Source organism: Acomys minous, assembly GCF_964271855.1.
Source record: "Acomys minous genome assembly, chromosome: 8".
NCBI classification, from domain to species: domain Eukaryota; kingdom Metazoa; phylum Chordata; class Mammalia; order Rodentia; family Muridae; genus Acomys; species Acomys minous.
Window position 1 is genome coordinate 32,117,623 of NC_140489.1, and position 24,241 is coordinate 32,141,863.

Consider the following 24,241-nt stretch of genomic DNA (forward strand, 5'->3'; position numbering starts at 1 on the left):
GCGGGCCCAGAGAAAGGCCTTGTGGCTGTTTCTTATTGGAGCCTGGTTGCTATGGTGTCACCGACTTTAAAACCTCGCACGAACCACTTCCGGGGATTTGAAAGAAAATTACTTCCGGAGCTGCCCATACTTACTTTGGGTCGCTCAGCAGCCTTTCACCTCAACAGTAAATAAAACCTGGTACGAAAAAGCTCTGGGAACTCATCTCTAGCCCCTTAATCCCGTGTTTATGCTATACTATCCTGTCTTTTCTTCCTTTTAAAACTTATCTGCTTTACATTCTTTTTCTATTAGCCAATCTCCAAAATGGCGCCGACGGCATCACTGGGTCAGAGGCGAGTCACGTGGGTCCTCCCGGTTCCGGCGCGCTAGAGGCCCCGGGTGGTGAACGAGGCTCCGACACCATGTCTGGTTTGTCTGGCCCACTATCGTGGCCTGGCCCTTTCCCATCTGCATTGCTCTTTCTGTTCCTGCTCGGCCCCAGCTCAGTCCTCGCCATCTCCTTCCACCTGCCCGTGAACTCTCGCAAGTGTCTCCGCGAGGAGATCCACAAGGACCTGCTAGTGACGGGCGCCTACGAGATCACCGATCAGTCTGGGGGCGCTGGCGGCCTGCGCACCAACCTCAAGGTGCGGCGCGGGGGCGGGCGGCAAGATGGCAGGCGTAGTCCCCGGGGGAGGCCGAGGTAGGGGGGAGGCCGGCGGGCGGGGGGGGGGGAGGGGGTTGCCTGGCCTCCCCGCCCCCATCTCTATGGACGTGCGGTGGGGACCGCCCCTTCCACCCGCGCGTTGGGGTTCGCGGGGCGGGGCTGCGCGCCAAAGTCGGGGTGAGGCTTTGGCGGATCGCATGTCCGGAGAGCTAGGACCATTTCGACTTTGGGCTGTCGTTAGCGTCCTGTGTCTGTGAGGTCTCAGGAATCTTGAGCTTAGTAACGTGATTTTTCCTGAGAGGTTTGTAGGGGATCAGTGGGGACTGAGATAAGACCCCCCTAGACACCTAACAATAATGGAGGCAGCAAGGTTGACTGTGGCTAATAAAATTTGTTAGTAAAGCTTCTGCTGTGCCTCTTACGCCTGGGCGTTCAGTTCAAATCCTACCCTGTGGAACAGATGGGAACTGTTGGCCACGTTATCTAAACACAGAAACTGAAGCCCAAGTTGAGTGAACCAAGGATTGCAGACGGAATTGGCCAGCCAAGTGTACTGACAGGAAAGTGCTACGGTCTTCCTTTTTACTTTAAATTTGTAATTCGTGGGATTTATTAATGGTCACAAGATGGTCATAGTCCCATCTTCTAGCTACACCAGGGTCAGCTAGACCCTTAGATGGGGACAGCTACTTTTCATAATGCCATTTGGTCTCAAGTTTTGAGTGGAGTTTTGCTTGGCCAGATTTTTGAGTTGATGGTGTTCCAATAATTGTATTCATTCACAGTAAGCACTGGTAATTTCGTTCCTTTTTAACAATGAAAACTTAACATTCTTAAGCTAAATAAATAGAAGCAGCTTACTTGGGGTTTTTTATTGTATTGTGTACATGTGAGTGTTTTGCCTGCATGTATGCATGTGTGTATATACTATGTGGGTGCCTAGGTCCTGTGGAGGTCAGAAGAGGGCATCACAGTTTAAGATAGTTGTCAGCTACCATAGAGGCGCTGGGATCCCAACTCAGGTCTTCTGACGGAGCAACAAGTGATCTAACGCTCTGAGCCATCTCCCATGCCTGAAACAGCTTACGTTTAACAGGCTCCAAATATATTGTTTATGTTTAAGGCGTTGGACCACACTAGTGATAACGTAACTAACTTTATTTGGGAGAGGAAAACTATGTTCAGGGCTATTGTCTTGTGTCTCGTCTTTTATTATACTCTATTGCACTGTCTACGCAAGAAAGTGTTGATGGTACATCTTAAAGACACAGGTACAGCGTTTGGGGTTTGATAATGCTGGGTCTTGAGAGTGGACGAGAAGTGGTACCCAGAGTCAAAAGAATTTGAGCAGCCAAAGAGGCCTTGCTCTTGAGTATCGCTGTCTCTCCTTGAGTCCTGGGTTTGAAAGCCCTTCAGAGGCTCCCTGTTGCCTCTCTGTAGTTTATGTTTCCCGACATGCTCAGTAGTACTCCTCATGAGAGCTGTCTTGAAGCTGCTTATGTTGTTTGCAGTTTGTCTTCTAAATGGGGCCTTCCTAAAGAGGACTCACGGTAGCTGTTCCTGCCTGTCCTTTCTCTCCCTGATTAAGCTATTAGTCATTTCCTAAGGGCAGGGATTGGGTGTCAAGTGTTGGGTGAAGCCAGGAACCATCTACAACCTTAGAGTGTGAACTGAGGCTGGGGCAGCTGAAGGGGCATCGCCCGCCAGAGTTGGTGCTTCTCCTCACTAGTATCTCGCCAAACACCAGATAGTTGCTGTCCCGTTGTCTGCTGTGTCCTTGCTCCTAACCAGCTTAATTGGACTACTGGAATCCTAAACCCAAATGCCAAGTAAGTTACACATAGGAACGAGTGGAGCCAGATATTTAAAGAGACAAGGAAACTGGGAAGCAGCGAGGATAAATGGAGGTTAACTGGCAGTGGTGGAGAAGGTGAATTTGGAGTGGCCAGTGCCCCCCTCATTTTTGGTCTTAGGCCTTCCTGGAAGCCCAGGTTGGCCTGGATTCCTCTGTTGTCCTGCCTCAGTCTCGCAAGTGCAGGGGTTACAGCTGTGTGCCAGAATTCCCGGCAATACTCAGCGCTTGAAGAGACTTGCCTTGCAAACCTGGGGGCTTTTTTGTCCCATCTAGTTTTTCAGATGAAATAAAAAGTGCAAATTTTGATGTCAAAGTCCTGAGTTTTATCACCGGCCCAAGTTGCTTTGGCAGTGCTGTTTTCATTGTCAGAGAGAACATCCATTTTCATGCATTGCTTAGCGTCTGCAGTTACTCAGAATCCACACTTGTTTAGTCTTACTCTAAATCGTCTCCGTTGTCTGAAATTACCAATAGTAGTGTTTCCGGCCAGTCGACATCAGCCTGAATGTCTTGGAAACTAGGAGCGTGACTACAGTGCTTCCGGCCTGTGTGTGGTTGTGTGTGTGTCTGTAATCCTAAAGAGAGTGAGGTTGGTGGGGTAGTTGAATCCGGGAATTTGGAACCAGGCTGAGCTACATAGTGAAAACAGGGCTGAGGTGAGGTCACTTAAGCACATGAGTTTGAGACCTGTATGGTTACTATGTTCAGACCCCTTTCTCCAAACAAAGCACATTAAGATCCCATGATTCCTTAATGTAATACCTAGAACATATTAAGAGCTCACCACTCGTGGACTTGTGAGATGCTTCAATAGATAAAGACCCTTGTCACTAAGCCTGAGTTCAACCCCTGTAGCCCACGTGGTAGGTGGAAAGAATCAGCTCCCAAAAGTTGTCATGTAGCTTACACATGCACACTTGTGCATAATGTGTGCATGCACAATAAATTACAACAAAACATTTAAAAATACCCAACTTGTTTGAAAAAAGACCTATTTAAAACTAGTTTGTTAAAAAATAACATTTGTTGGGGCCAGAGAACTGGCTTCACATTTAAGAACAAATCCTGCTCCTGTAGCGGACCTCGCTTCCCCGGCCCCCACACCTGGCCGCTCCCTCCCCCCTTTTTCTTGTCAAGGAGTAAGGAATAAATACATAATCAGATCCAGTTTTATCTTTTTGGTGTGGGTACCTGATGGCTAGTGCTGTATGGGGCCTGGGTGTAGCTCCTTGGTAGAGAGAGAGCACTTACCTCACGGTCCAGACACTGGCTTTGACCCCCATCCTGAGAAAGAAGTCTGCTCACCTCATGGATGCTGCTGGGTAGGTCATGTGGGCTCAGGGAGCGTGACGGCACTTTCCATGTCTCCTCATCTGCGAAGATGGATTTTAGGGCCCCAGTGTTGTAGTAATACGTTACTATATACTAATGGCTAGAAAGAGCACACTAGACTTAGTAGTCTGTGGTGTACTCTGTGGGCTGGAAGTAGAGAAGAGGAAGGCAGGAGGTTTTCAAGTCAGAAGCAGAGAATTTTTTCTGGTTTTGGTTTAGTTTATGATGTGTGTGTGTGTTTAGAGGTTTATTTAATATGTATACAGTGTTGTGTCTGCATGTACAGCTGCACACCAAAGGAGGGCATCAGATCACACTATAGATGGTTGTGAGCCAACATGTGGTTGCTGGGAATTGAACTCAGATCCTCTCTGGAAGAGCAATCAGTGCTCTGAGCCATCTTTCTAGCCCTAGTTTTTGTCTTTGTTTTTTTCTTTTTTCAGACAAGGTTTCTCTGCATAGTCTTGTCTGTTCTGGAACTTGATATGTGGACCAGGCTGGCCTCAAACTCAAGACAGTTGTGAGCTGCCATGTGGATGCTAGGAATTAAACTCAGAACCTCTGGAAGAGCAACCAGTGCTCTTAACCTGAACCATCTCTCCAGCCCTGACTTTATACCTTTTTTTTTTTTCTTCTTTTTTCTATTTTTCTGAGACAGGGGCTCTCTGTGTAGACTTGGCTGTCCTGGACTGGCTTTGCAGACCAGGCTGGCCTTGAACTCACAGTGATCTGCCTTCCAAATTCTGGGATTAAAGGCGTGCACCACTACGCCCAGCTGACTTTATACTTTTTTTTTTTACACATTTTTATTGAAAATTAAAAATAATTCCTATTACATCTCATTTTCTATCCCATCCCATGCATCCTCCCATTCCTCCCTCCCTCCCACTTTCACCCCAATCCCCCTTCCCTATGACTGTGGCTGTGGGGGACCTCCTCCCCCTGAATATGGTGCTAGGGTATCAAGTCTTTTCTTGGTAGTCCTCTATCCTTCTTCCGAGTGCCATTGGGCCTCCCCCACAAAGGGACATGGCCAAATATGGGGCACCAGAGATCCTGTGAAAGTCAGTCCCCAGTCTCCACTTAGCTGTGGAGAATGTTCTGTCCCTTGGCTAGATCTGGGTAGGGGTTTGATGATGACTGCCCGTTTTGTCCATGGTTGGTGCCTTAGATCAAGCAGAATCCCTGGGCTCAGATCTAGCCATCATTGACTTTATACTTTTTAATGAACAGTTCTCAGAGTGGAATTTTAAACATTTACTTCTATGCAATATACGTATTTTATATTTCCTTATAAGCCCCTCAGTAGCTTGCAACTATAGTAGCAAATCACTTAGATGTACTTATTGGCTCAGACTCTGCCTCAAGGGGTTCTAAAGTGCTCTAGTTCAGCTTTAGAAGAGTACCTCCCAACACATAGCCCTGCTTACATGTCAGGCCATAGGTCAGGTCTTTCTTTGGTCAGCCTATGGGTTGTTAAGTTGGCCCGTTCTTGGCTTTAGGGTATTTCCACCTTCCAAGTTCTGGGATTGCAGGGGAGCATCAGCATCCCTGTAGAATCGTGAATGAAGAGAATCCAGACCTCTACTCACAGCGTTGGATTAGAATGTTAGCAGGTGCACTCCTTACAGGGTGTGGTCTAGCTTACTCCATCTCTAGGCCCTCACGTAAGGGGTAGTTGGTGTAGCTCAAGGAGTTACAGGGGCTGAGCTGAGTGATTCTGTATCCAGGGAACCTGTTGTACTTTGATCCACTGAGTGAAAACTTAATTGGTCTCTGACCGCATGAGATTGAAGTGACCAGATATGGAATGGTTTTTGTTTGTTTTTTTGTTTTTGTTGTTGTTTGGTTTTTCGAGACAGGGTTTCTCTGTGTAACAGCTGTAGTTGTCCTGGAACTCACACTCACAGAGATCCACTGCCTCTGCCTCCCAAGTTCTGGGATTAAAAGCGTGCGCCACCATCACCCGTCTTTGTTTTGGGCTTTTTGTTTGTTTGTTTTGATTTATTTTGTTTTGTTTTCTCCAGGCAGGGTTTCTCTGTAACCCAAAACTCACTAGGTAGACCAAGCTGGCCTCCAACTCACATCCGCTTGCCTCCTCTTCCCAAGTGCTGAGGTTAAAGGTATGTGCCACCACCCCCAGATGATATGGAATGTTTTGTTTTGTTTACTTCTTTATTTATTTTTGAGACAGGGTTTCTCTGTGTAGCCTTGGCCTTCCTCTAACTCGCTGTAGACCAGTCTGGCCTCAAACTCATAGAGATCCGCCTACCTCTGCCTCCCAACTGCTGGAATTAAAGACATGGGTCTCTGCTGTCCAACAATATGGAATGTTTTAATAAAAGGGGCTCTGGGTATTCTGCTTGTGATTCTTCTATTTATTTAAAAATATTTCCTTAATATGAAAAAAACTTGGTGTCAGGTAGTGAAAAGTATTCTGGAAAGTCAAACAGTAGGGGAGGAATTTGATTGCTGAGGGAAATACATGTGGCCAGAGCAACCCTCTGGATAGCTAGCCATGAGGTGTGTGGGATTCTCATGCAAAGACTTGTGTTTCAGACACATTTTGTGTTGAAGATTTCCTCACTCATTGCATAGAATGAGCCTAAACCATCCTTAGTAATAGATTATAAAGACTTTGCTACCCACATTTGAAGCTGGGAGTGTTCCCTTACCCTCCATAGTTAATACAGATATTACACTGCTACTTCAGGTCCTAGTAAGAGCCTGTTGTAGGAACTGATGGTCGTACATGTAGGTACTGCAGACAGGAACACCTATGCTGGACAACAGGAAGAGACCTTATACATCACACAGTTTCCAGGGTTTGTTTTTGTTTATGTTTTTGTTTTTCTGGTGTCTGTGCTGAGACTGTTTCTGTGTTGTAGAGGAAAAACAATAGAGCACATGTTGCTTAGTTCTCAGAAGAAGCCATTCTTATCAGTAACCACTATGTGAATCCTCACTTGTCTCACCTTTTTCTTTAGTGAAAATATGGCCTTTTAAATTGATATTTAATGTTACTGTTATCAGTGGATTAAAACCAGACCAGTAACTACCGAGGGCTGATTGGTACATTAACATCTGATCACACTACAGCCTAGTTTCTTTTTGTATTACATAGAAATCTTCTAGCTTTTACTTAAGCTCTGACCTTGTATTTCTTTCTTCATAATAGTTGAAGGATAATATTTCATCATTGAACTCTTACTCAGTGGCCAGTTGTCTACATCTTTGCGTCTTCTGAGCTGATCTAGAAAAGGGGACTGCTTAGATTTGAAATTAGCGATTATTTCTGAAGACAGAGTCCAGTTTTCAGGAAGTAGAACAGATTATAAAGGTAGCCTGGAGGGGTGCAGTGGCTTTGATTTGTCGGGTGCTGACTGGTGGATGATGCTAAGCCACTGCCCCCAGATTCATATGCTGCCCAGACAGTAGGGCCCTCTGTGAAATCATCCAGCTGGCCACAGACCAGAATTTGGGCTCCCAAACAAGCCTCAGACTTGAGCGAGGTTGATGTCATCTGCTTTATCCTGCACCCCAATTTCGTTGTTCAACATAATGTGTGGGAAATCAAGGGACTAGTTGTTAAAAGAGAACAAAGCTTTGTCTGTGCCTAAAAGGGTCATGCTGGAGGTTTTTACCGTAAATAACTCTGGAACAGTATGAAAAAAAACATTTGATCTGGCTTCACCCCCGCAGCAGTGTTGTCAGGGCAGCAGCTGGGCTTTCCTCTCATTCCTTCCCTTCCTCTTCCTCTGTCTTCCCTGCTGCCCACCCCCTCCAATCAAGCTTGACTAGCGCCTGTGTCTGGTTAGTAGTGTAGCAAGCTGAGAGGGACAGGGAGAGCGCATCAGCCTGCTAGCCCACAGTGCCTGGAGAGTGCCATGGCTGACTCTCAACAGTTGCACAGAAACCCCCTCCTTGATCCTATTAGCCTAAGCAGCAGTGGGCGTACTGTGCTGGTCGGCATTGGATTGGGTGGGAAATGTGAAAGGATTTAGCCCTGGATGTTGCTTGCTGTGTAAGTCCTCAGTTTGCTCTGTGATCTTCTGACTTTAGAAACAGAGTTGACAGATTGTGTATTTGCTCTTGACTGAAAAGTCAGGGTGAGGCTCAAGAGATGGCTAAGTGGGTGTGAATTAACATGTACTGCTCTTTCAGAGGACTTGATTGGTTCCTTGCACCCACTATGTGGCTTACAATCACCCAGAACTCCATCTCTGGGGTGACCTGCACCTCCACACAAACATACATAATTAAAAATAAAAGCAAATCTTTGAAAGCAAAGAAAGATCAGTAAATTCTGTCCTTGTTCTTTGCTTTTAGATACAGTGGCAACTTGTGGTTTCATGTTTCTTTGTTCAGAAAGTTGAACTCAGAACTTCTAGAATATTCACTTTACCTAGTCCCTGCCCTCAGGTAACCTGACTCCCCCTCCCACCGCACATCTTAAGATGGTCACAAAGCCTAGGCTAGTCTTAAACTTGGTATGTAAGCTTGGAAGATAACTCTTCTGTTGTTCCTCTATTTCCCGAATGTTAGAATCATAGTATGGATTACTACCCTGGCTCTGCGCTTGCGTGTACACAAGTGTGTGAGTGTGTGTGTGTGTGTGTGTGTGTGTGTGTGTGTGTGTGTATGTGTGTGAGAGTGTGTGTGTGTGAGTGTGTGTGTGTGTGTGTGTGTGTGTGTGTGTGTGTGTGTGTGTGTGTTCGTGTGTGTGTGTGTTCTCTCTACTGTGTGGGTTCCGGGGTTGAGTTTAGGTAATCAGGCTTGTCCTCAGGCGCTCGTAGTTGTAGAACCATCTTGCGGGCTATAGCCTTCTGAAAGTGTCGTCGTTCTTTCTCCAGACTAGAACTACTGGGGTTGTTTGGTTTAGTTACTTCGTTTGAGATCGGGTCTTACTGGAAGCCCTGGCTGCCTTGGTACTCGCTGTAGTCTGAGGCTGTTCTCAAAGGTGATCCTCCCCTGCCTCAGGAGTGCTAGATTTACAGGCATGAGCCAGCAGCCCTAGCTTCCTGCTGTACTATTCCTGTAGTTTATTCCCTATCAGATTAAAAACCACATTCCAGAAATGCGAGAGTTAACCCTGGGCTCCCCACTGTGTTGGTTAGGGTTTCTATTGCACCATGACACCATGACCAAAAATAACCTGGCCTTACTTAAAGCTTACAGTCCAGGAGTCCAGGGCAGAAACAGAGATCATGGTGCAGTGGGGCTTACGGGCATGCTCAGTTTGTTTCCTTATATTATCCAAGCCCACCTGCCCAGGGGTGCGGCTGCCCCCCAGTGGAGCTGGACCCTCCCACATCAATCATTAATCAAGAAAATGCCCCCTCAGCCTTGCCCACAGGCCAATCTGTTGGGGGCACTTTCTCAAATGAATCACCCTCTTTTAAGACTAGTTCTAGCTGAGTACAGTGTCGCATACCTGTAATCCCAGCACTTAGGAGGCAGAGGCAAGCGGATCTCTATGAGTTCAAGGCCAGCCTGGTCTACAAATCCAGTCCAGGACAGCCATGGCTACACAGGGAAACCCTGTCTTAGATTGCCTCTCCAAAAATAGACTCTAGTTCCTGTCAAGTTGGCAGAAAACTCCCATCTCATGTACTCTCCCTCTGTCGTCTGAAAGGGTGGCATACTCGCTTTGCTAGGCTTTTGTGCCTCACGGTTTCTAATACCCTGCTGTTTCCCTCAGGATGGGACTAGTTGTTTTTATTCCCCTTCAGTGACCACTTGTGCCCCAATCGTCCTTGGGTTTGGCTAACATAGTATACTACTCTGCCACCTCCTAAATAAGTTCAGGGGGAGCATGAGGTAACGTGGTGGTTTGGGGAGTTCTGAGTGAGGACTACAGACGGTTGTGATAGTACTCCTAGCCCTTCCAACTGTAACACCTCACTGAGTGTTAGTGTGACAGGTGCTGTTCCAAGCCTTGCCTCCTCAGTGATCTTAGGAAGTAAGCACACTGTGCCCTTACTTTGTGAATAAAGCACAGAGGTTAAGGGGCATGTCTAAGGCTTTACAACCAGTAAGTGATGCAGCTATGATCTGAGCATAGACCAGACAGTTAGAACCTTTCATCATTTTTCTTCTCTTTGTTGTTTATTTTGCTTTTTTTTGAGACCAGGTATCACATAGCCCAGCTGGCCATGAACTCTGTGTAGCTTAGCGTGGCTTTGAACTCCTTCCTGATCCTCTGTCCCTGTTTCCCAAGTGCTGAGATTGCAGGCATGAGCTACCATGCCCAGCTTAGAACCTCCCATCTTTTGTTGTTGTTTGCTTGAGACAGGGCTTTTCTCTGTAGCCCTGGATGTCCTGGACTAACTTTGTAGACCAGGCTGTCCTTGAACTCAGAGAGATCTGCCTGCTTCTGCCTCCCTGAGTGCTGGGATTACAGATGTATGCTACCAAAGCCTGACTTTTTAAAAAATTACTTTATTTTACATGTATGGGTGTTTTGCTTGCATGTATATCTGTGTACCACATTCATGTCTGGTTCTCAAGGACCTTGGACCCCTGAGTCAGTGATGATTGTGAGCCATCATGTGAGTCTGGGAACTGAACCATGGTGCTGTGCAGGAGCAGCCAGTTCTCTGAACCACTGAACATCTCTCCAGCCTAGAATCTTTCATTTTTACCAACATCTTGTATTGTCTCTCAAAGAAAGAAAGTAGGTGTCATTGTTGAGTCTTTTTATTCTGTACTAGGTCTAGGCCGGGCCCACAAGCATGGTGCTTGTCCTTAGGCTCAGCCTAACCTGAAGAGGACAAGAGTGTAGTAGGAGCCAGTGTGAAGGGCACCTGATCTCCTGCAACTGCGCTTAGAGTCGGTGTTAGCTGCTGTGTGAGCCCTGGGAACCAAACCCTGGTCCTCTGGAAGAGCAGCCAGTGCTCCTAACTGTTGAGCCACCTCTCCAGCCCCTAGGATGACTCTTTAATGGGATTTGTGTGGTGATTTTCTTGTGATAAAACTGGGTTTGGTGGGGAAAAACTGCTGAGGTCAAATGTCATTCTTATCACATATCAGCGTGACTCGTCACAGATCATCTGGCTGAGTTAGTGTTTGGCGGGCTGTTCCACTGTAGCTATTCTTTTTCTACTGTGCTGGGATGAAGTCATTTGGTGCAGCCAGCCACACAGGGAGTGGGGAGTTAGAGTCGCTTCCTTGAGAGTGTGGCATTAGTCTCAGGAGATTTGTCTCTTCTCCTTCAGTTATTTGTTTCACCAGGCATGAGTTCATAGTTACTACATACTTCAGATTATGATCCATTTCTACTTTATTTTGCTGATAAAATTGTTTTCAGCTTGAGCTATTCAGAGCAGCTTCCTTGGGCTTGTCCCTTTCACATACTCCCATCCCTGATGTTTTGTCTTTGAGGGCTCCTTCACGTCTTAGCATTATAAGATACCATGATCATGTATATTTTCTGATTGGTCCTAGAATCCAGGATCCCCATAAGGGGTTTTTGTTTGTTTGTTTGTTTTTGTTTATTGGATTGTCTTTTAGAATAGATAGTATTATTAATTAATAAGTTTTTTTCCCGATGCCCTCACCTAACAACAGTTTAACAACAGGTGGCCACATAGTGCCATCCTTGGAATTCTAGAGCAAGGCCGGTGTTCTGTGAACACAAGTGGGCTAGGATGGGAAAGAGTCATGGTGGTAAGGGGACCAAGCAGGCAGGGAGCCCAGGGCTAGGGACATTCAGGTTCCTCTAGGTCCTGGTGTAGTACTGTGTGAAGTTGGTCATCATCAGTACAGAAGGTCAGGTCACTAAGAGCATCCATGTGAACTCTATTTGTGTCTTTAGAAGGCTGTGGTTGAAAATGACAGGGACCTTCCTGATAAATTGTTCATGAGATAAATTTGTGGGCTTTCCTCACTAAACAAATCATACATAACTCAGTTTGCCTCTCTTCCAGTCTTTTAATCTCAATTTCAAGCAGACTTAAGGGAAAATGTACCATACAGACTTCAGGCTCTTAACACTTCCCTGTTCCTTCCTCCAGGTGAGCACTATTCTGGCTTATCCCTAAGAGCTTTATTGACCTAAGCTACTTAGAGTTCTTCTATGTTGGGCAGGGTGTTATCTTGAATGTTTGGTAATGGAGGTGGTCAGCAGGCAGGTTTCTGGACCAGCTCAAGAACCTGCTCCTAGCCACTGCTTAGACAAATCCAAGGAGAGAGAATTCTAGATGAGTCTGTTTCCCCAGTAACCCACTTTTTTACTTAGTAGACTGTTTCAGTGTGAGTGCTCACATAGTGTTGACAGCAATTACTCTACTTATGTAATCAACACCTTTTCCTCTCTTTTCAAGTTGCGAATTTTGGGTTGCTTTTCATTAGAAATTGTTATCTAGAAATGAAATTATTACTTCCTATTCCATGATGTCATTTACAAACCAATTTTGGAGTTTAATATTACCTTTGTTTAACCAAAGCATTCTATGAATTACTACAAGTGATCCCAACACTGAGGAGGCAGGCTACAGGAGTAGGATCTACTCGTGAGATCACCCAAGTTTGATGTCAGTTGAGTTCCAGCCCAGCTGAGGCCACATTAGTTAGACCCTGCCTTCAAAACAGCAGCAGCAAACCCTAAGGATTTAGTATTCTAAGAGGCAAAATCAACAGCTGTTTAGCATGTTGCCTAAGTAATTCTGTAGAATTTAAGAAGAAAAGAAACATCCTAATTATTGGAAAACAGGTGATATGTAATTAACATTTTGTAATTAAAGGAACGTTAAAAACATCATTTGCACCTGGCTTTGTGTGCGCACCTTCAATCCTAGCCCTTGGAAGGCAGAGGCAGGCAGATTTCTGAGTTCAAGGCCAGTCTGGTCTACAGAGTGAGTTCCAGGACAGTTGGGGCTTCACAGTGAAACCTTGTCTTGAAAAACTGAAACAACAAAACAAAAACAGCATCATTTGCTTGGACTGTGGCAGGGGACTGAGGCAGGAGGGTTACCACAAATTCCAGGCCATCCAGTGCTACACTGTGCCACAGTCCAAGCAAATAAACTTGCAGGTTGGACTAACTCATACAAAGTGCTAGGCATTCTAACAGATCTAATATTTCCCTAAAAACCAGCAAGTTTTATATCAAGAACTAATAAGTGCAGTTATTTAACAGCAATGCTATTAAGTCTTGCAAAGGAAAAAAAATCTCATAACCCCAACCTCATTATATAAACCAGCAGGTAGCTAAAATTAAGGAATAGGAAACTGGACCAAACTCAGCGATTAATCAGAGCCCACGAAGTCAATGGGCTGAAATGATGAAGCCGCTTCTATTTCCAAGCATCCAAATAAATATCCTCGCATGGTTGGGTCAGCGTAAGGTGATGAGGATGGAACTGTGATGTACAAAGGAACACTAAACATTATCACACATTATTTCTAGAAGGCGATACTTATGCTGATAAACGGCAGTGGGTTGGATGGAGTTGGTATCCAGGTCCCCGCAAGTGTCACAGCTGGCAGGGAAATAATCCTCATGAGGTAAATATGAAACTTGGGTCAGCATGACTTAGCCAGTGCTATGTCAAATACTTCTAGAGTCTGACAAAGCAGGGTTTGTGTGTGTGTGTGTGTGTGTGTGTGTGTGTGTGTGTGTGTGTGTGTGTGTGTGTTTTGTTTTGTTTTGTTTTAACGCATTTAAACACAGTAGAACTTTGGGGTAAGTTTCCACATGAGCACAACACTTTAGGCATAGCTTCGGTCTTTTGTTTGTTTTGTTTTTTCTTCGAGACAGGGTTTCTCTGACCTCTGGCTGTCCTGGAACTCGCTCTGCAATCCAGGCTAGCCTCAAACTCACAGAGATCCACTTGTCTCTGCCTCCCGGCCATAGCTTCAGCTCTTTAGCCAAGCACCTGTACCTTAGCTATAAAAATGAGATCTGTTGACTGATCCACAGCATTGAGGACAAGGGCGTAGTAATAAGTGTAAAGGTGAGTTCTGTTGATTGAGAGGCTTGCTTAGGATTTGGGGGGTTCAGGCTGACTCCATAGTGAAAGACCACCAGGTTGTTAGACAGTGCCCACCCCTGCCTTCCAGGTGAACAGGTGTCGTTCCCTCCTGCTAAGAAAAAGGCCTTTGTGTTTAACAAGACTGGTTCCTCTAGTGCTTTCTGTAAGCTGGAACCTCTACAGGTTGGGGCTGAGGAGATGGCTCAGCAGTTAAAAGCCTTTGTTTCTCTTGCAGAGGACCTGGGTTCAGTCTTAGCAGCCTCACAGTACCTCACAGCCCATCTGTAACTCCGGTTTCAGAGGGAATAATGCAACCGTCTTCAGACCTCTAAGCACACATGCGTTAGGCAAGGCATACAGGCAAAACACCCATACATATAAACAAATCTTTTTTAAAACAACACTTAAGGGAAAAAGGCGGGTCCTTTATTCATCTAGTAATGCAGTTGAGTCTTTGCTCTAGAGCAGACCTAAGCTCTAATGGTTCTCAGATGCTGTGGAGCAGACGGACGGAGCAACTGGTCCTTCCATGCTTGTAAGTTTCTCAGAACAGTATGGAGGACCAATGTGAACAGCATTCACTCCTCTGAGGACCATTTCGAGGCATGAACTGTGGAGTCCTTCAGAGGAACACGACTGAGGCTTTAATTTATGTACCAAATCACTCCATGCAGTATTGCTACCGTGTTTTAGTAAGTTTTACGACCTGCATTTAAGTTCCTTTTTACAACCTTGAAAGGCTCCTTTTGTTAAATTTTTAAAAAATTGTTGAAGGACATTTTTAATATTCTAGGAGAAAGTAAGGGGATCATAATCTCTCTTCTAGGAAATAGGTGGGCGTTTGTGCCAGATCTTGTAAACAGTGTCAAATTGAGGTGTTTGACTTGGGGTGGGGGGGTGACCTGGTCTCCCTCCCTGTTTGAGTATGAAGAAGATGAAATCTGATTGGTCACCGCTGCAGGCTTATTCCCACTGTCCTCTACTGGTTCTCTTACAACTGAACACATCTTAGCAGCCTCAGTTCCTCTCCCCTTAGCGTTAAGCCAGTGGCATCAGCAATAACGAAATCTCTTTTACCCAAATTCACTTTAGGAAAATTTTGTGTTGTATGAGACATCATTCATAGGAGACTAATCCAAATTGTTGTTTTTGAAGTGGCTTTGTTCCTGTAGCCTGCCTTTTTTTATTCAAATTGATTTTATATGTATGAATATTTTATCTGCATGTATGTGTGCCGTATCACATGTGTGCCCGGTGCCCAAGGAAGTCAGAAAAGGGCATCGTATCCTCTGGAAGTAGAGAGTTATAGCTGGTTGTGAGCCACCATGTGGGTGCTGGGAGTCAAACCCGGGCCCTCTACAGAAGCAGCAAGTGTTCTAAACCACTGAGCCATCTCTTCAGTCTGCCTTTTTAAATGTTCCTTAAGACTCGTTGGTGTGCTTTTGGGGGGCTGGCAGTAGAAAAGTGGGTGCTTAGTGGGTAAACTGATTCTGAAGAAAGGAAGTCTGGTACCATATTAGCTGCATTAGTTTGGGATTTAACTACTTCCAGATCTTTGTGCATTATAATATGTATATAGTGAGGGTCATCAAGTAGTTTGCTTGCTTGCATTTTTTTCCTTTGCTGATAATTCAGGAAAAATATCTACTGAATCTTCAGGGCCAGATGCTCCTTTGCCAAGATCTTTACCCATGTCTGCTGATCTCTGAGGCGTGACTGCAGAGGAGCAGCCCTACGAGGCATTTGAGAGGACTGTCAGCTGCCCTGACTCACTTACCTCTCTTCTTCCTTCGTCAGTGTTTATCCTTTAAGTTTCAGTTTATTCTCCCAAAGCACTCTGGTGCACTATAGTCTTGTGCACTGTCTTCCTGTGTTTTGTTTGCAGCTGCACTGTGGTATAATTGGTGAAATAGAAGTTGTATATACAATGTTGGTACTTTGATATACCAAGTTAATTAGCATATTTCATCACTCATACCTAAAGCCAAGAAGATGTCCACCATCATTAATCATCAAGAAAATGCAAAATAAATAAATGAATAAATGTATAGTGAATTTTTCTTGTTTCTTACCCTTCCCCTCACCCAGCAACCACAGATCTCAGAATCTTAAATGTTTCACATATTAATGGATGATGTGAATGGCAGAAGCACTGAGCTAATATTAACTGGTGTTATTAGAGAATTTGGGAGTTTTTTATTAAGATATCCTTTCAATTTTGTCTAATAAGCTAACTTTCTTTAGTTATAATTTTTCAAAAATAAAACAGCTTTTTTTGGCATTAACATTTTTCTTTTTTTTAATTTAATTTTATTAATTTATTCTTGTTACATCTCAATGGTTATCCCATCCCTTGTATCCTCCCATTTCTCCCTCCCTCCCATTTTCCCCTTACTCCCCTCCCCTATGACTGTGACTGAGGGGGACTTCCTCCCCCTGTATATGCTCATAGGGTATCAAGTCTCTTCTTGGTAACCTGCTATCCTTCCTCTGAGTGCCACCAGGCCTCCCCATCCAAGGGACATGGTCAAATATGAGGCACCAGAGTACGTGTGAAAGTCAGACCCCACTCTCCACTCAACTGTGGAGAATGTCCTGTCCATTGGCTAGATCTGGGTAGAGGTTTGAAGTTTACGGCCTGTATTGTCCTTGGCTGGTGCCATAGTTTGAGCAGGACCCCTGGGCCCAAATCTGCCTATCAATAATGTTCTTCTTGTAGGTTTCTAGGACCCTCTGGATCCTTCTAAAAAAAATATGGAATGCTTCACGAATTTGCGTGTCATCCTTGCACAGCGCCATGCTAATCTTCTCTGTATTGTTCCAATTTTAGTATATGTGCTGCCGAAGCAAGCACAGCTTATTATTTTTGATGCTAAGTAACATATGCCTTTGTAGAAAATTAAAAAAAATAGAAGGGGAGCCAGGCATGTTGGTGCATGCCTGTAATCCCACCAGGAGGCAGAGGCAGGGTGAGCTCTTTGACTTTGAGGCTAGCCTGGTCTAAAAAGCGAGTCCAGACAGCAAAGACTACACAGAGAAATCCTGTCTTGAAAAGAAAAAGAAGAAAGAAAAAAAGAAAGAAAAGAAAAGAAAGAAGGGCCGTTTCTTTAAAAGGCTGTTTTGAAAAGGCTGTTTTGAGTTCAATTCCCAGAATCCCCACAGTAGATAACCAACCTTCATAAATTGCCCTCTCTGACTTCACATGTGTGGTATGGCCCCACCCTTAACAAAATAAATAAGTAGATGTGCATGCAACGAGGAAGTCCTACTATTTCAGAATTAACTACTCTTAAAATATCCTTCTGCTGGGTGTGATGGTGCATGTCTTTAATCCCAGAACTCAGGAGGCAGAGGCAGGTGGATCACAGTGAGGCCAGCCTGGTCTACAAAGAGAGTTCCAGGACAGCCAGGGCTATCCTGTCGCAAAAAAACGAGAAAAGCAAACAAACAAATGCTTCTACTTAGCACATGGTAGTACATACCTGTGAATTGAGACCAGCCTGGACCAGGATGGCCAAAATCACTGTCTCAAAACAACAGCAGAAAAAGGTCTTTTGCCTCCGTGTGTGGTGGAACAAAAAAATATATCAATATTTTATGTACTTAATATGTAAAATCATTGCACACGAAAGGGACCAGATGGTAACAAAGAAGGCTTGTGTCGTGTGGTCATCTCTTCCGTGGCTGTCTTGGAGCCCTTTGTGCAGCTTTTGCAGCTCCATGTTGGAGCAGAGGATCTGCACGTCCCTAGGAGCTGTCGAGGCCACTGTAGGGAAGGCGTGAGAAGACTTTGCGGTCTTCAATAGTCAGCAGTGGTGGTTGCTGGCTAGGTGGACTTTGTACTTTGAGTCTGGATTTGCTGTGTGTTTCCTTATGGTAAGACATCAATTACTTAAGAAATGAGGTGCTTGGGGCTAGAGAGTTGTCTCGGCAGTTAACAGTACTTGCTGCTCTTCCAGAGTACCTGGGTTCAACTCCCAGCACCAAATAAGTTTTGGGTTTTGTTTTTTCTACAGGATCTCTCTGTGTAGCCCTGGTTGCCCTGGACCCCTCCCCCCCCCCCCCAGTCTCTCGTCTCACAAAGGCATGGCTATTTTTTTTTTTTTTAACTATGGAGGTGTTTTAATTTATCCACTTAACAAATACAAAGACTGTGTTGGGTCAGGTGTTGTGGCACACACCTTTAATTCCAGTACCTTGGAAGCAGAAGCAAGTGGATCTCTGTGAGTTGAAGACATGCCTGATCTGTATCACCAGTGTTATATAGGGAGACTCTATCAGATAAATAAAGTGTTGAATCACAATTTCCTTGGGAAATGGATAAAAATGTTGAAGTTTTGCAACATACTAAATACATTTATACATTTTAAAAAAGATTTATTTATTATTTATATAGTGTTTTGCCTGCATACTAGAAGCGGACACCAGATCTCATTATAGATGGTTGTGAACCACCATGTGGTTGCTGAGATTTGAACTCAAGACCTTTGGAAGAACAGACAGTGCTCTTAACCTCTGAGCCATCTCTCCAGCCCTACATTTATAAATTTTTAAAAAATGGCATGAGTGGTCATTTGCATAAATGTTTAAATAGGCTGTGTATATGAGTTAAACGCCTGTAATCTCAATACTTGCTGAGTTGAAGAGGAAGGAGGATGAAGAATTGAAGGCCATCATTTACATGTCAAATTCAGGGACATCCTGAGCTACCTGACCCCTGGTTTAAAACAACAGAAAACTGAATGTGTGCTACTCAGTTTTCCTTTTCTTTCTTTTTCTTTTTTTTTTCTTTTTGGTTTTTTGAGACAGAGTTTCTCTGCGTAGCCTTAGCTGTCCTGTACTCGCACTGTAGACCAGGCTGGCCTCGAACTCACAGGGATCTACCTGCCTCTTTCTCCCGAGTGCTGGGATTAAAGGCGTGCACCACCACTGCCCAACTCAGTTTTCCTTTATAAATTTCACCTCTGGACTGGGCATGTTGGCACATGCTTTTAATTTCAGCACTCAGACTGGCGGATCTCTCGGAATTCAAGGCCGGCCTGGTTTACATAGTGAATTCCAGGGCTAGGTAGGGAGATTTTTATATTAAAATTTTTCAGCTATGAAAGAATTCCAATCTTTAATTAATTTTTTTTCAGACAAGGCTTCTCTGTGTAGCCTTAGCTATCTTGGACTCACTTTGTAGGCCAGGCTTGCCTTGAACTCACAGAGATCCACCTGCCTCTGTCTCTCCGAGTGCTGGGATTACAGCCGTGTGCCACTGGGACTAGCTAAGAAATCTTTTTTTTTTTTTTTGAGACAGGGCTTCTCTGTGTAGCCTTAGCTATCTTGGACTCACTTTGTAGATCAGGCTGGCCTTGAACTCCTGCCTCTGCCTCCCAAGTGCTGGAATTACAGCCATGTGCCACCAGGACTAGCTAAGAATTCCATTTTAACAAACGACATTAGCATATCAAGTTTAAGGAAGCCACTTTTTTTGGAGAAAGTTTGATTTATTTTCCGTTTTAGATTCAGAGTGTGTGTGTGTGTGTGTGTGTGTGTGTGTGTGTGTGTGTGTGTGTGTCTGTGTGTCTGTGTGTTCGTGTTCAAGCTCAGTGCTTGAGGAGGGGAGAGGCATAAGATTTTGAAGCTAGAGGGAGCTCCAGGTGGTTGAGGGCCATCTGACTGCATACTGGAAACCTAACTTATGTCCTCTGTAAGAACAGTATGTGCTGGAGAGATGGCTCAGAGGTTAAGGGCACTGACTGCTCCTCCAGAGGTCCTGAGTTCAATTCCCAGCACCCACATGGTGGCTCACAGCCATCTATAATGTGATCTGATGCTTTCTTCTGGCCTGTGGTGTATATGCAGCCAGAGCACTGTATAATAAATAAATAAATAAATCTTTAAAAAAAAAAAAAAGAACAGTATGTGCTCTCAAGCTCTGAGTCTTCTCTCCAGCCACCATGATGCAATTAACATGTTTGCAGAAAAAGATCATGTGCATACATGGCTTTTCCTTTTGTATAGTCAAGTGTCCTAAGTCTATTCTCTCTTCCAACCTTGCCCTGTCAAGATTTGTTTTATATAATAAAAGTGGCCCTCTTCTGACCTCCTGGTGTATCTGAGGGTCACAGTAAGGAAACTGCCACCATGACTGCTCCGTTAGGGGAAAGATGGGCTAGAGAGAGAAAGTATCCAGAGGTGTCTGGATGAGTCCAGACCAGAGAGAAAGAAAAACAGGCTGGACATGACCAAGGCTATCTTGAGAGAGTGTGGGGTGGACAAATCATATAAATTATAAGGGTTTTTCGCTTTGGGGGGCAGAAAATCCATTTCACAAGTTCTAGAGGAATGCTGGCCTTTATCTAACCACCAGCTTGAGCTCATTTCTACCTGTGGAGGGCCTGAGACCTAATACCTGGCATCAGGCACACATGAGGTGCGTGTACATATATGCAGGCAGGACGCTATATATAAAGTAATCTTTAAAAAGGAAAAAAAAAACAGATTTTAGCCTGTAGGGTATTTGAATGAATAAATTTTTACTGTTTTATTTTTTAATAAATGGGGTATTTTATTTTTAATCCAGTCTTTGTCTTTTTTTAAAAGTTATGTAAATTTTAGTTATGTGTATATGTGTGGGTGGGTGGGGTGGGTTTGTGCACATGAGTGCAGGTGTCCTAGAAGGCTGGAGGCAGCAGATCCCTGAAGGTGGAGTTACAGTGGCTGTTAGCCACTGGACATGAGTGCTGGACACTGAACGAGCAGTCCGTGCCATCTCTCCAGACACTCACTGCCTTTCTAGTTTGGTTTGCTTTTTGAGACAAGGTCTCATATAGACTAGACTAGTCTTGAGTTCTCTGTGTAGTTAAGGATAGCCTTGAACTTGTAGTCCTCTTTCATCCACTTGGACAGTATTGGGATTATGGGTGTGCATTGCCACACTCAGTTTTTATAAGGTGCTGGAGATCAAGCCCAGGGCTTTGTATAAGTCCTTTTCAGTTCAACACCCAACCCCTCACTATCTGCTATCTTTTTATCTTGTATCTCTGTCTCCCCCATTTCTATAATTGCCCTTCCTCAGAGTTGATTATCCAATAACTGTTCTTAATTTCTTCTTTAGATCACAGATTCTGCTAACCATATTCTGTATGCCAAGGAGGATGCAACTAAGGGGAAGTTTGCCTTTACCACAGAAGACTACGACATGTTTGAAGTGTGTTTTGAGAGCAAGGGTAAGTAGTCACAATGGTTTCCCTGCATGGATCCTCTCCTCCAGCTCCGCAGAGCTACCTGCTGCAGCAGGCTCTTAATGCTCGCTCATTTGGTTCCTGTTTGTTCTCAAGCAGAGACCTGGTGCCTTGTAGCCTTTATGAATCTTTTAAAGGACTGGGTGGTTTCTAGGGCCGTGGACCCTCCTGTCTGGTACTATAATGATGTGTAAGTATCATGGTACATTTATTCCACCATCTCAGTGCTATGGGTGATAATGTGTCAGTGTAGGGTCATCATCCACAGGTCATTCCCATAGCAGATACTGGGCATGGTGGAGGCTGTGTAATGGTAAGATCCTCAAACTGAAGAAACCTTTCCACTTAGTTTTGCTGTGAACCTAAATCTGCTATAATAAAATCTAGGAAAACAAAAACATTGATTATCCATTTGCTAGGCAAATGCAGAGAGAAATATTACTAGTGAGGTTTTGTTTGCTTGTTTGTTTGTTTGTTTGACAAGTTTTAAAGATGCTTTAAGACCGTCATATCAGCCAAAGATATAGGATAACTGTTCTGCACAAGAATTATATAGTGTATACTCAGATCAGCCAGAGGCCCATGGTTTTGTGATTTTATTTGGGCTTGGGAAATAGCTAATGCTATATACTGTGTTTGACACACAGAGATGGAAGACTTTAGTAGACAGAGAATACTCAGGAACCAGGAAGAGTGACTTGCACCCACAATCTCAGCACTCACGAAACTGAGGCCACAGGATTACTCTGAGTTTGAGGTTATCCTGAGCTGCAGCTTGAGAGCATCTTTTAAACTATATTTAAAAAAATTAAAAACAAAACAGAAATAGGAGAGAAGAGGTAGGCGGTTTTTTGTTGTTGGTGGTTTGTTTTTTGTTTTTTTGTTTTGTTTTGTTTTTTTGGGTTTTTTGCCACAGTGGAGATTAAATGCAGGGCCTTGCATTTTCTGGGTGGTACTCTATCACAGAACTGTATTCCTAGGCCAAGAAAGAGAGGATCTGATCACTTAGACCAAGCAAGACTAAGTTATTTAGGTCTGTCTCACTGTATGGCCCGGCGGGTCTGGAACTCCTAGGGATTCTTCTGCCTTAGCCTCCTGAGTGCTGGCATAAGTGCGTACCACCATTCCTGCACCCCGACCTTCAGTGTGAGGGGCTGGAACCCAGAGCTTTGAGCATGAATGGCAACTTCTTTCTTTCTCTTTCTTTCTTTCTTTCTTTCTTTCTTTCTTTCTTTCTAAGATTTATTTATTATGTATACAGTGTTCTGCCTGCATGTACACCTGCAGGTCAGAAGAGGGCACCAGATCACATTATAGATGGTTATGAGCCACCATGCGGTTGCTGGGAATTGAACTCAGGACCTTAGGAAGAGCAGCTGATGCTCTTAACCACTCCATGTCTCCAGCCCAAATGGCAAGTTCTTTACCATTGAGTTATAACCTACCTGTTTTCCACTGCTGTGATAAAATACCAACCAAAATGACCTTGAGGAGGAAAGGGTTTCTTTCATTTACAGCTTAAAGGGAAGCCAGAGCAGGAACTGACGCAGGAGCCATGGAGGAATGACACTTTCTGGCTTGCTTTCCATGGCTTGTTCAGCCAACTTTTTTATAACACCCAGGACTGCTTGCCCGGGAGTGGCACCACCTGCAGTGTGCTTCCCCACATCCTTGTTGACTGAGAGAATGCCCCAAGACCTACCTACAGGCATGGATGAAGGCACTTCTGAGGTTTCTTTTCCCAGATGACTGTAGATGTGTCAAGTTGACAAAACACTAACCAGGACAGCACCCTCTTGGGTCTTTACTTGTTTGTTTATTTTTAGAACTTTTTTAACGTGTGTACGTGCACCACATGCATGCCTGTTGCCTGAGGAGGTCAGAAGAGGTCATAGGATCCTCAGGGCCTTGAAGTTCAGGATGGTTGTGAAATACCATGTGGGTGCTGGGAACCAAGAGCAATGCGTGCTCTTAACTACTGACCCATCACCATTCCTGCGGTCTCTTGTCCCTCTACATGAGGAAGAAAGCAAAGATTTGTGTCACATCTGTGCATAGTGTCACTCTCAGGAGTACACATGGGATTTGGGCAGAGGCTGCTCTGGCTGCCCTGACTATAGATTATATTCAGAAAGCACCTGTGGTTGTCTTAGTTTGTTTTGACTTGTAGGGTTTTGAGTTCTGGAGGGTTTTGTTTTGTGTTTGTTTGCATGGATATGTGGTTCTGTATGTGTGCCTTTGTGTGCGTATGTGAATGTATGTGTGTGTGCGTGCGTGCGCGCACTCGCCCCCTGAGTATTTGTAAGTGCAGGGATCTGCATGCTACAGCACATGCATAATCAGAGGACAACCCACTACAAGCCTTTGTTGTTGTTTGTTTGTTTGTTTGTTTTATTTTTGGAGACAAGGTTTCTCTGTGTAGCCTTGTCCTGGGCTTGCTCTGTAGACCAGGCAGGCCTGGAAAGCACAAAGATCCACCGGCCTCTGCCTCCTGAGTGCTGGGATTACAGGCGTGCACCACTCGCCCAGCTCCTACGGCAGGTCTCAGTCCTTCCTTGTTTCCACCTTGTTTGTTGCTGAGTACACCAGGCTAGTGCGCTGAGAGCTCCTAAGGGTTCTTTTGATCTGGCCTTTAGTCCCATGGGAATTACAGATATGTACTACCATGACTGGATTTTACCTGGTTCTGGTAATTTGAACTATTCTTCATGTTTGCACAGCATCTCTCCTATACTGTCTATGCTTGCCAGTTGATTTTTCTAGTAATTCTAAAGCTGCTCTTTATTGTCTTTTAAACAAACTCATCCGTGCATGTTTGGCTCGTGCCTATAGTCAGGGCACTTGGGAAGTGAAGTTGGATAATCAGGAGGTCACAGTCAGATTTAGTATCTGCGTAGGTGAGTTCTAGGCTCAACTACATGAGACTGTGTAAAAAGGGAGGGAGGAGCCAGGCATGGCGGCACATGCCAGCAATCGCAGCACTCAAGGAGGCAGAGGCAGGTGGATCTCACTACAAAGAGTCCAGGACAGCCAAGGCTACACAGAGAAATAAATCTGTCTCAAAAAACCGAGGAGGAGTGGAGGCTAGAGCGATGGTTTATTGGCTAACAGTGTTTGCTCGTCTCTCAGAGGAACTGAGCTGTGTTTCTAGCCACTCAGAAGCACTTGTCAGTCTAGTTCCAGAGGACCTGACGCTGTC

General features: G+C 44.6%; 1 protein-coding gene across 1 annotated transcript in view; it reads left to right on the forward strand.

Moving 5' to 3' along the window:
* Nucleotides 1–341: 341 nt before the first annotated feature.
* Nucleotides 342–24,241, forward strand: part of TMED10 (transmembrane p24 trafficking protein 10) — a 39,670-nt gene continuing 15,770 nt past the window's right edge. The window contains exons 1-2 of the mRNA XM_084791173.1: nucleotides 342–629; nucleotides 20,916–21,027. Coding sequence (XP_084647299.1) covers nucleotides 405–629; nucleotides 20,916–21,027 — 337 coding nt within the window. The 5' untranslated portion in view covers nucleotides 342–404. The remainder of the gene's footprint in view (nucleotides 630–20,915; nucleotides 21,028–24,241) is intronic.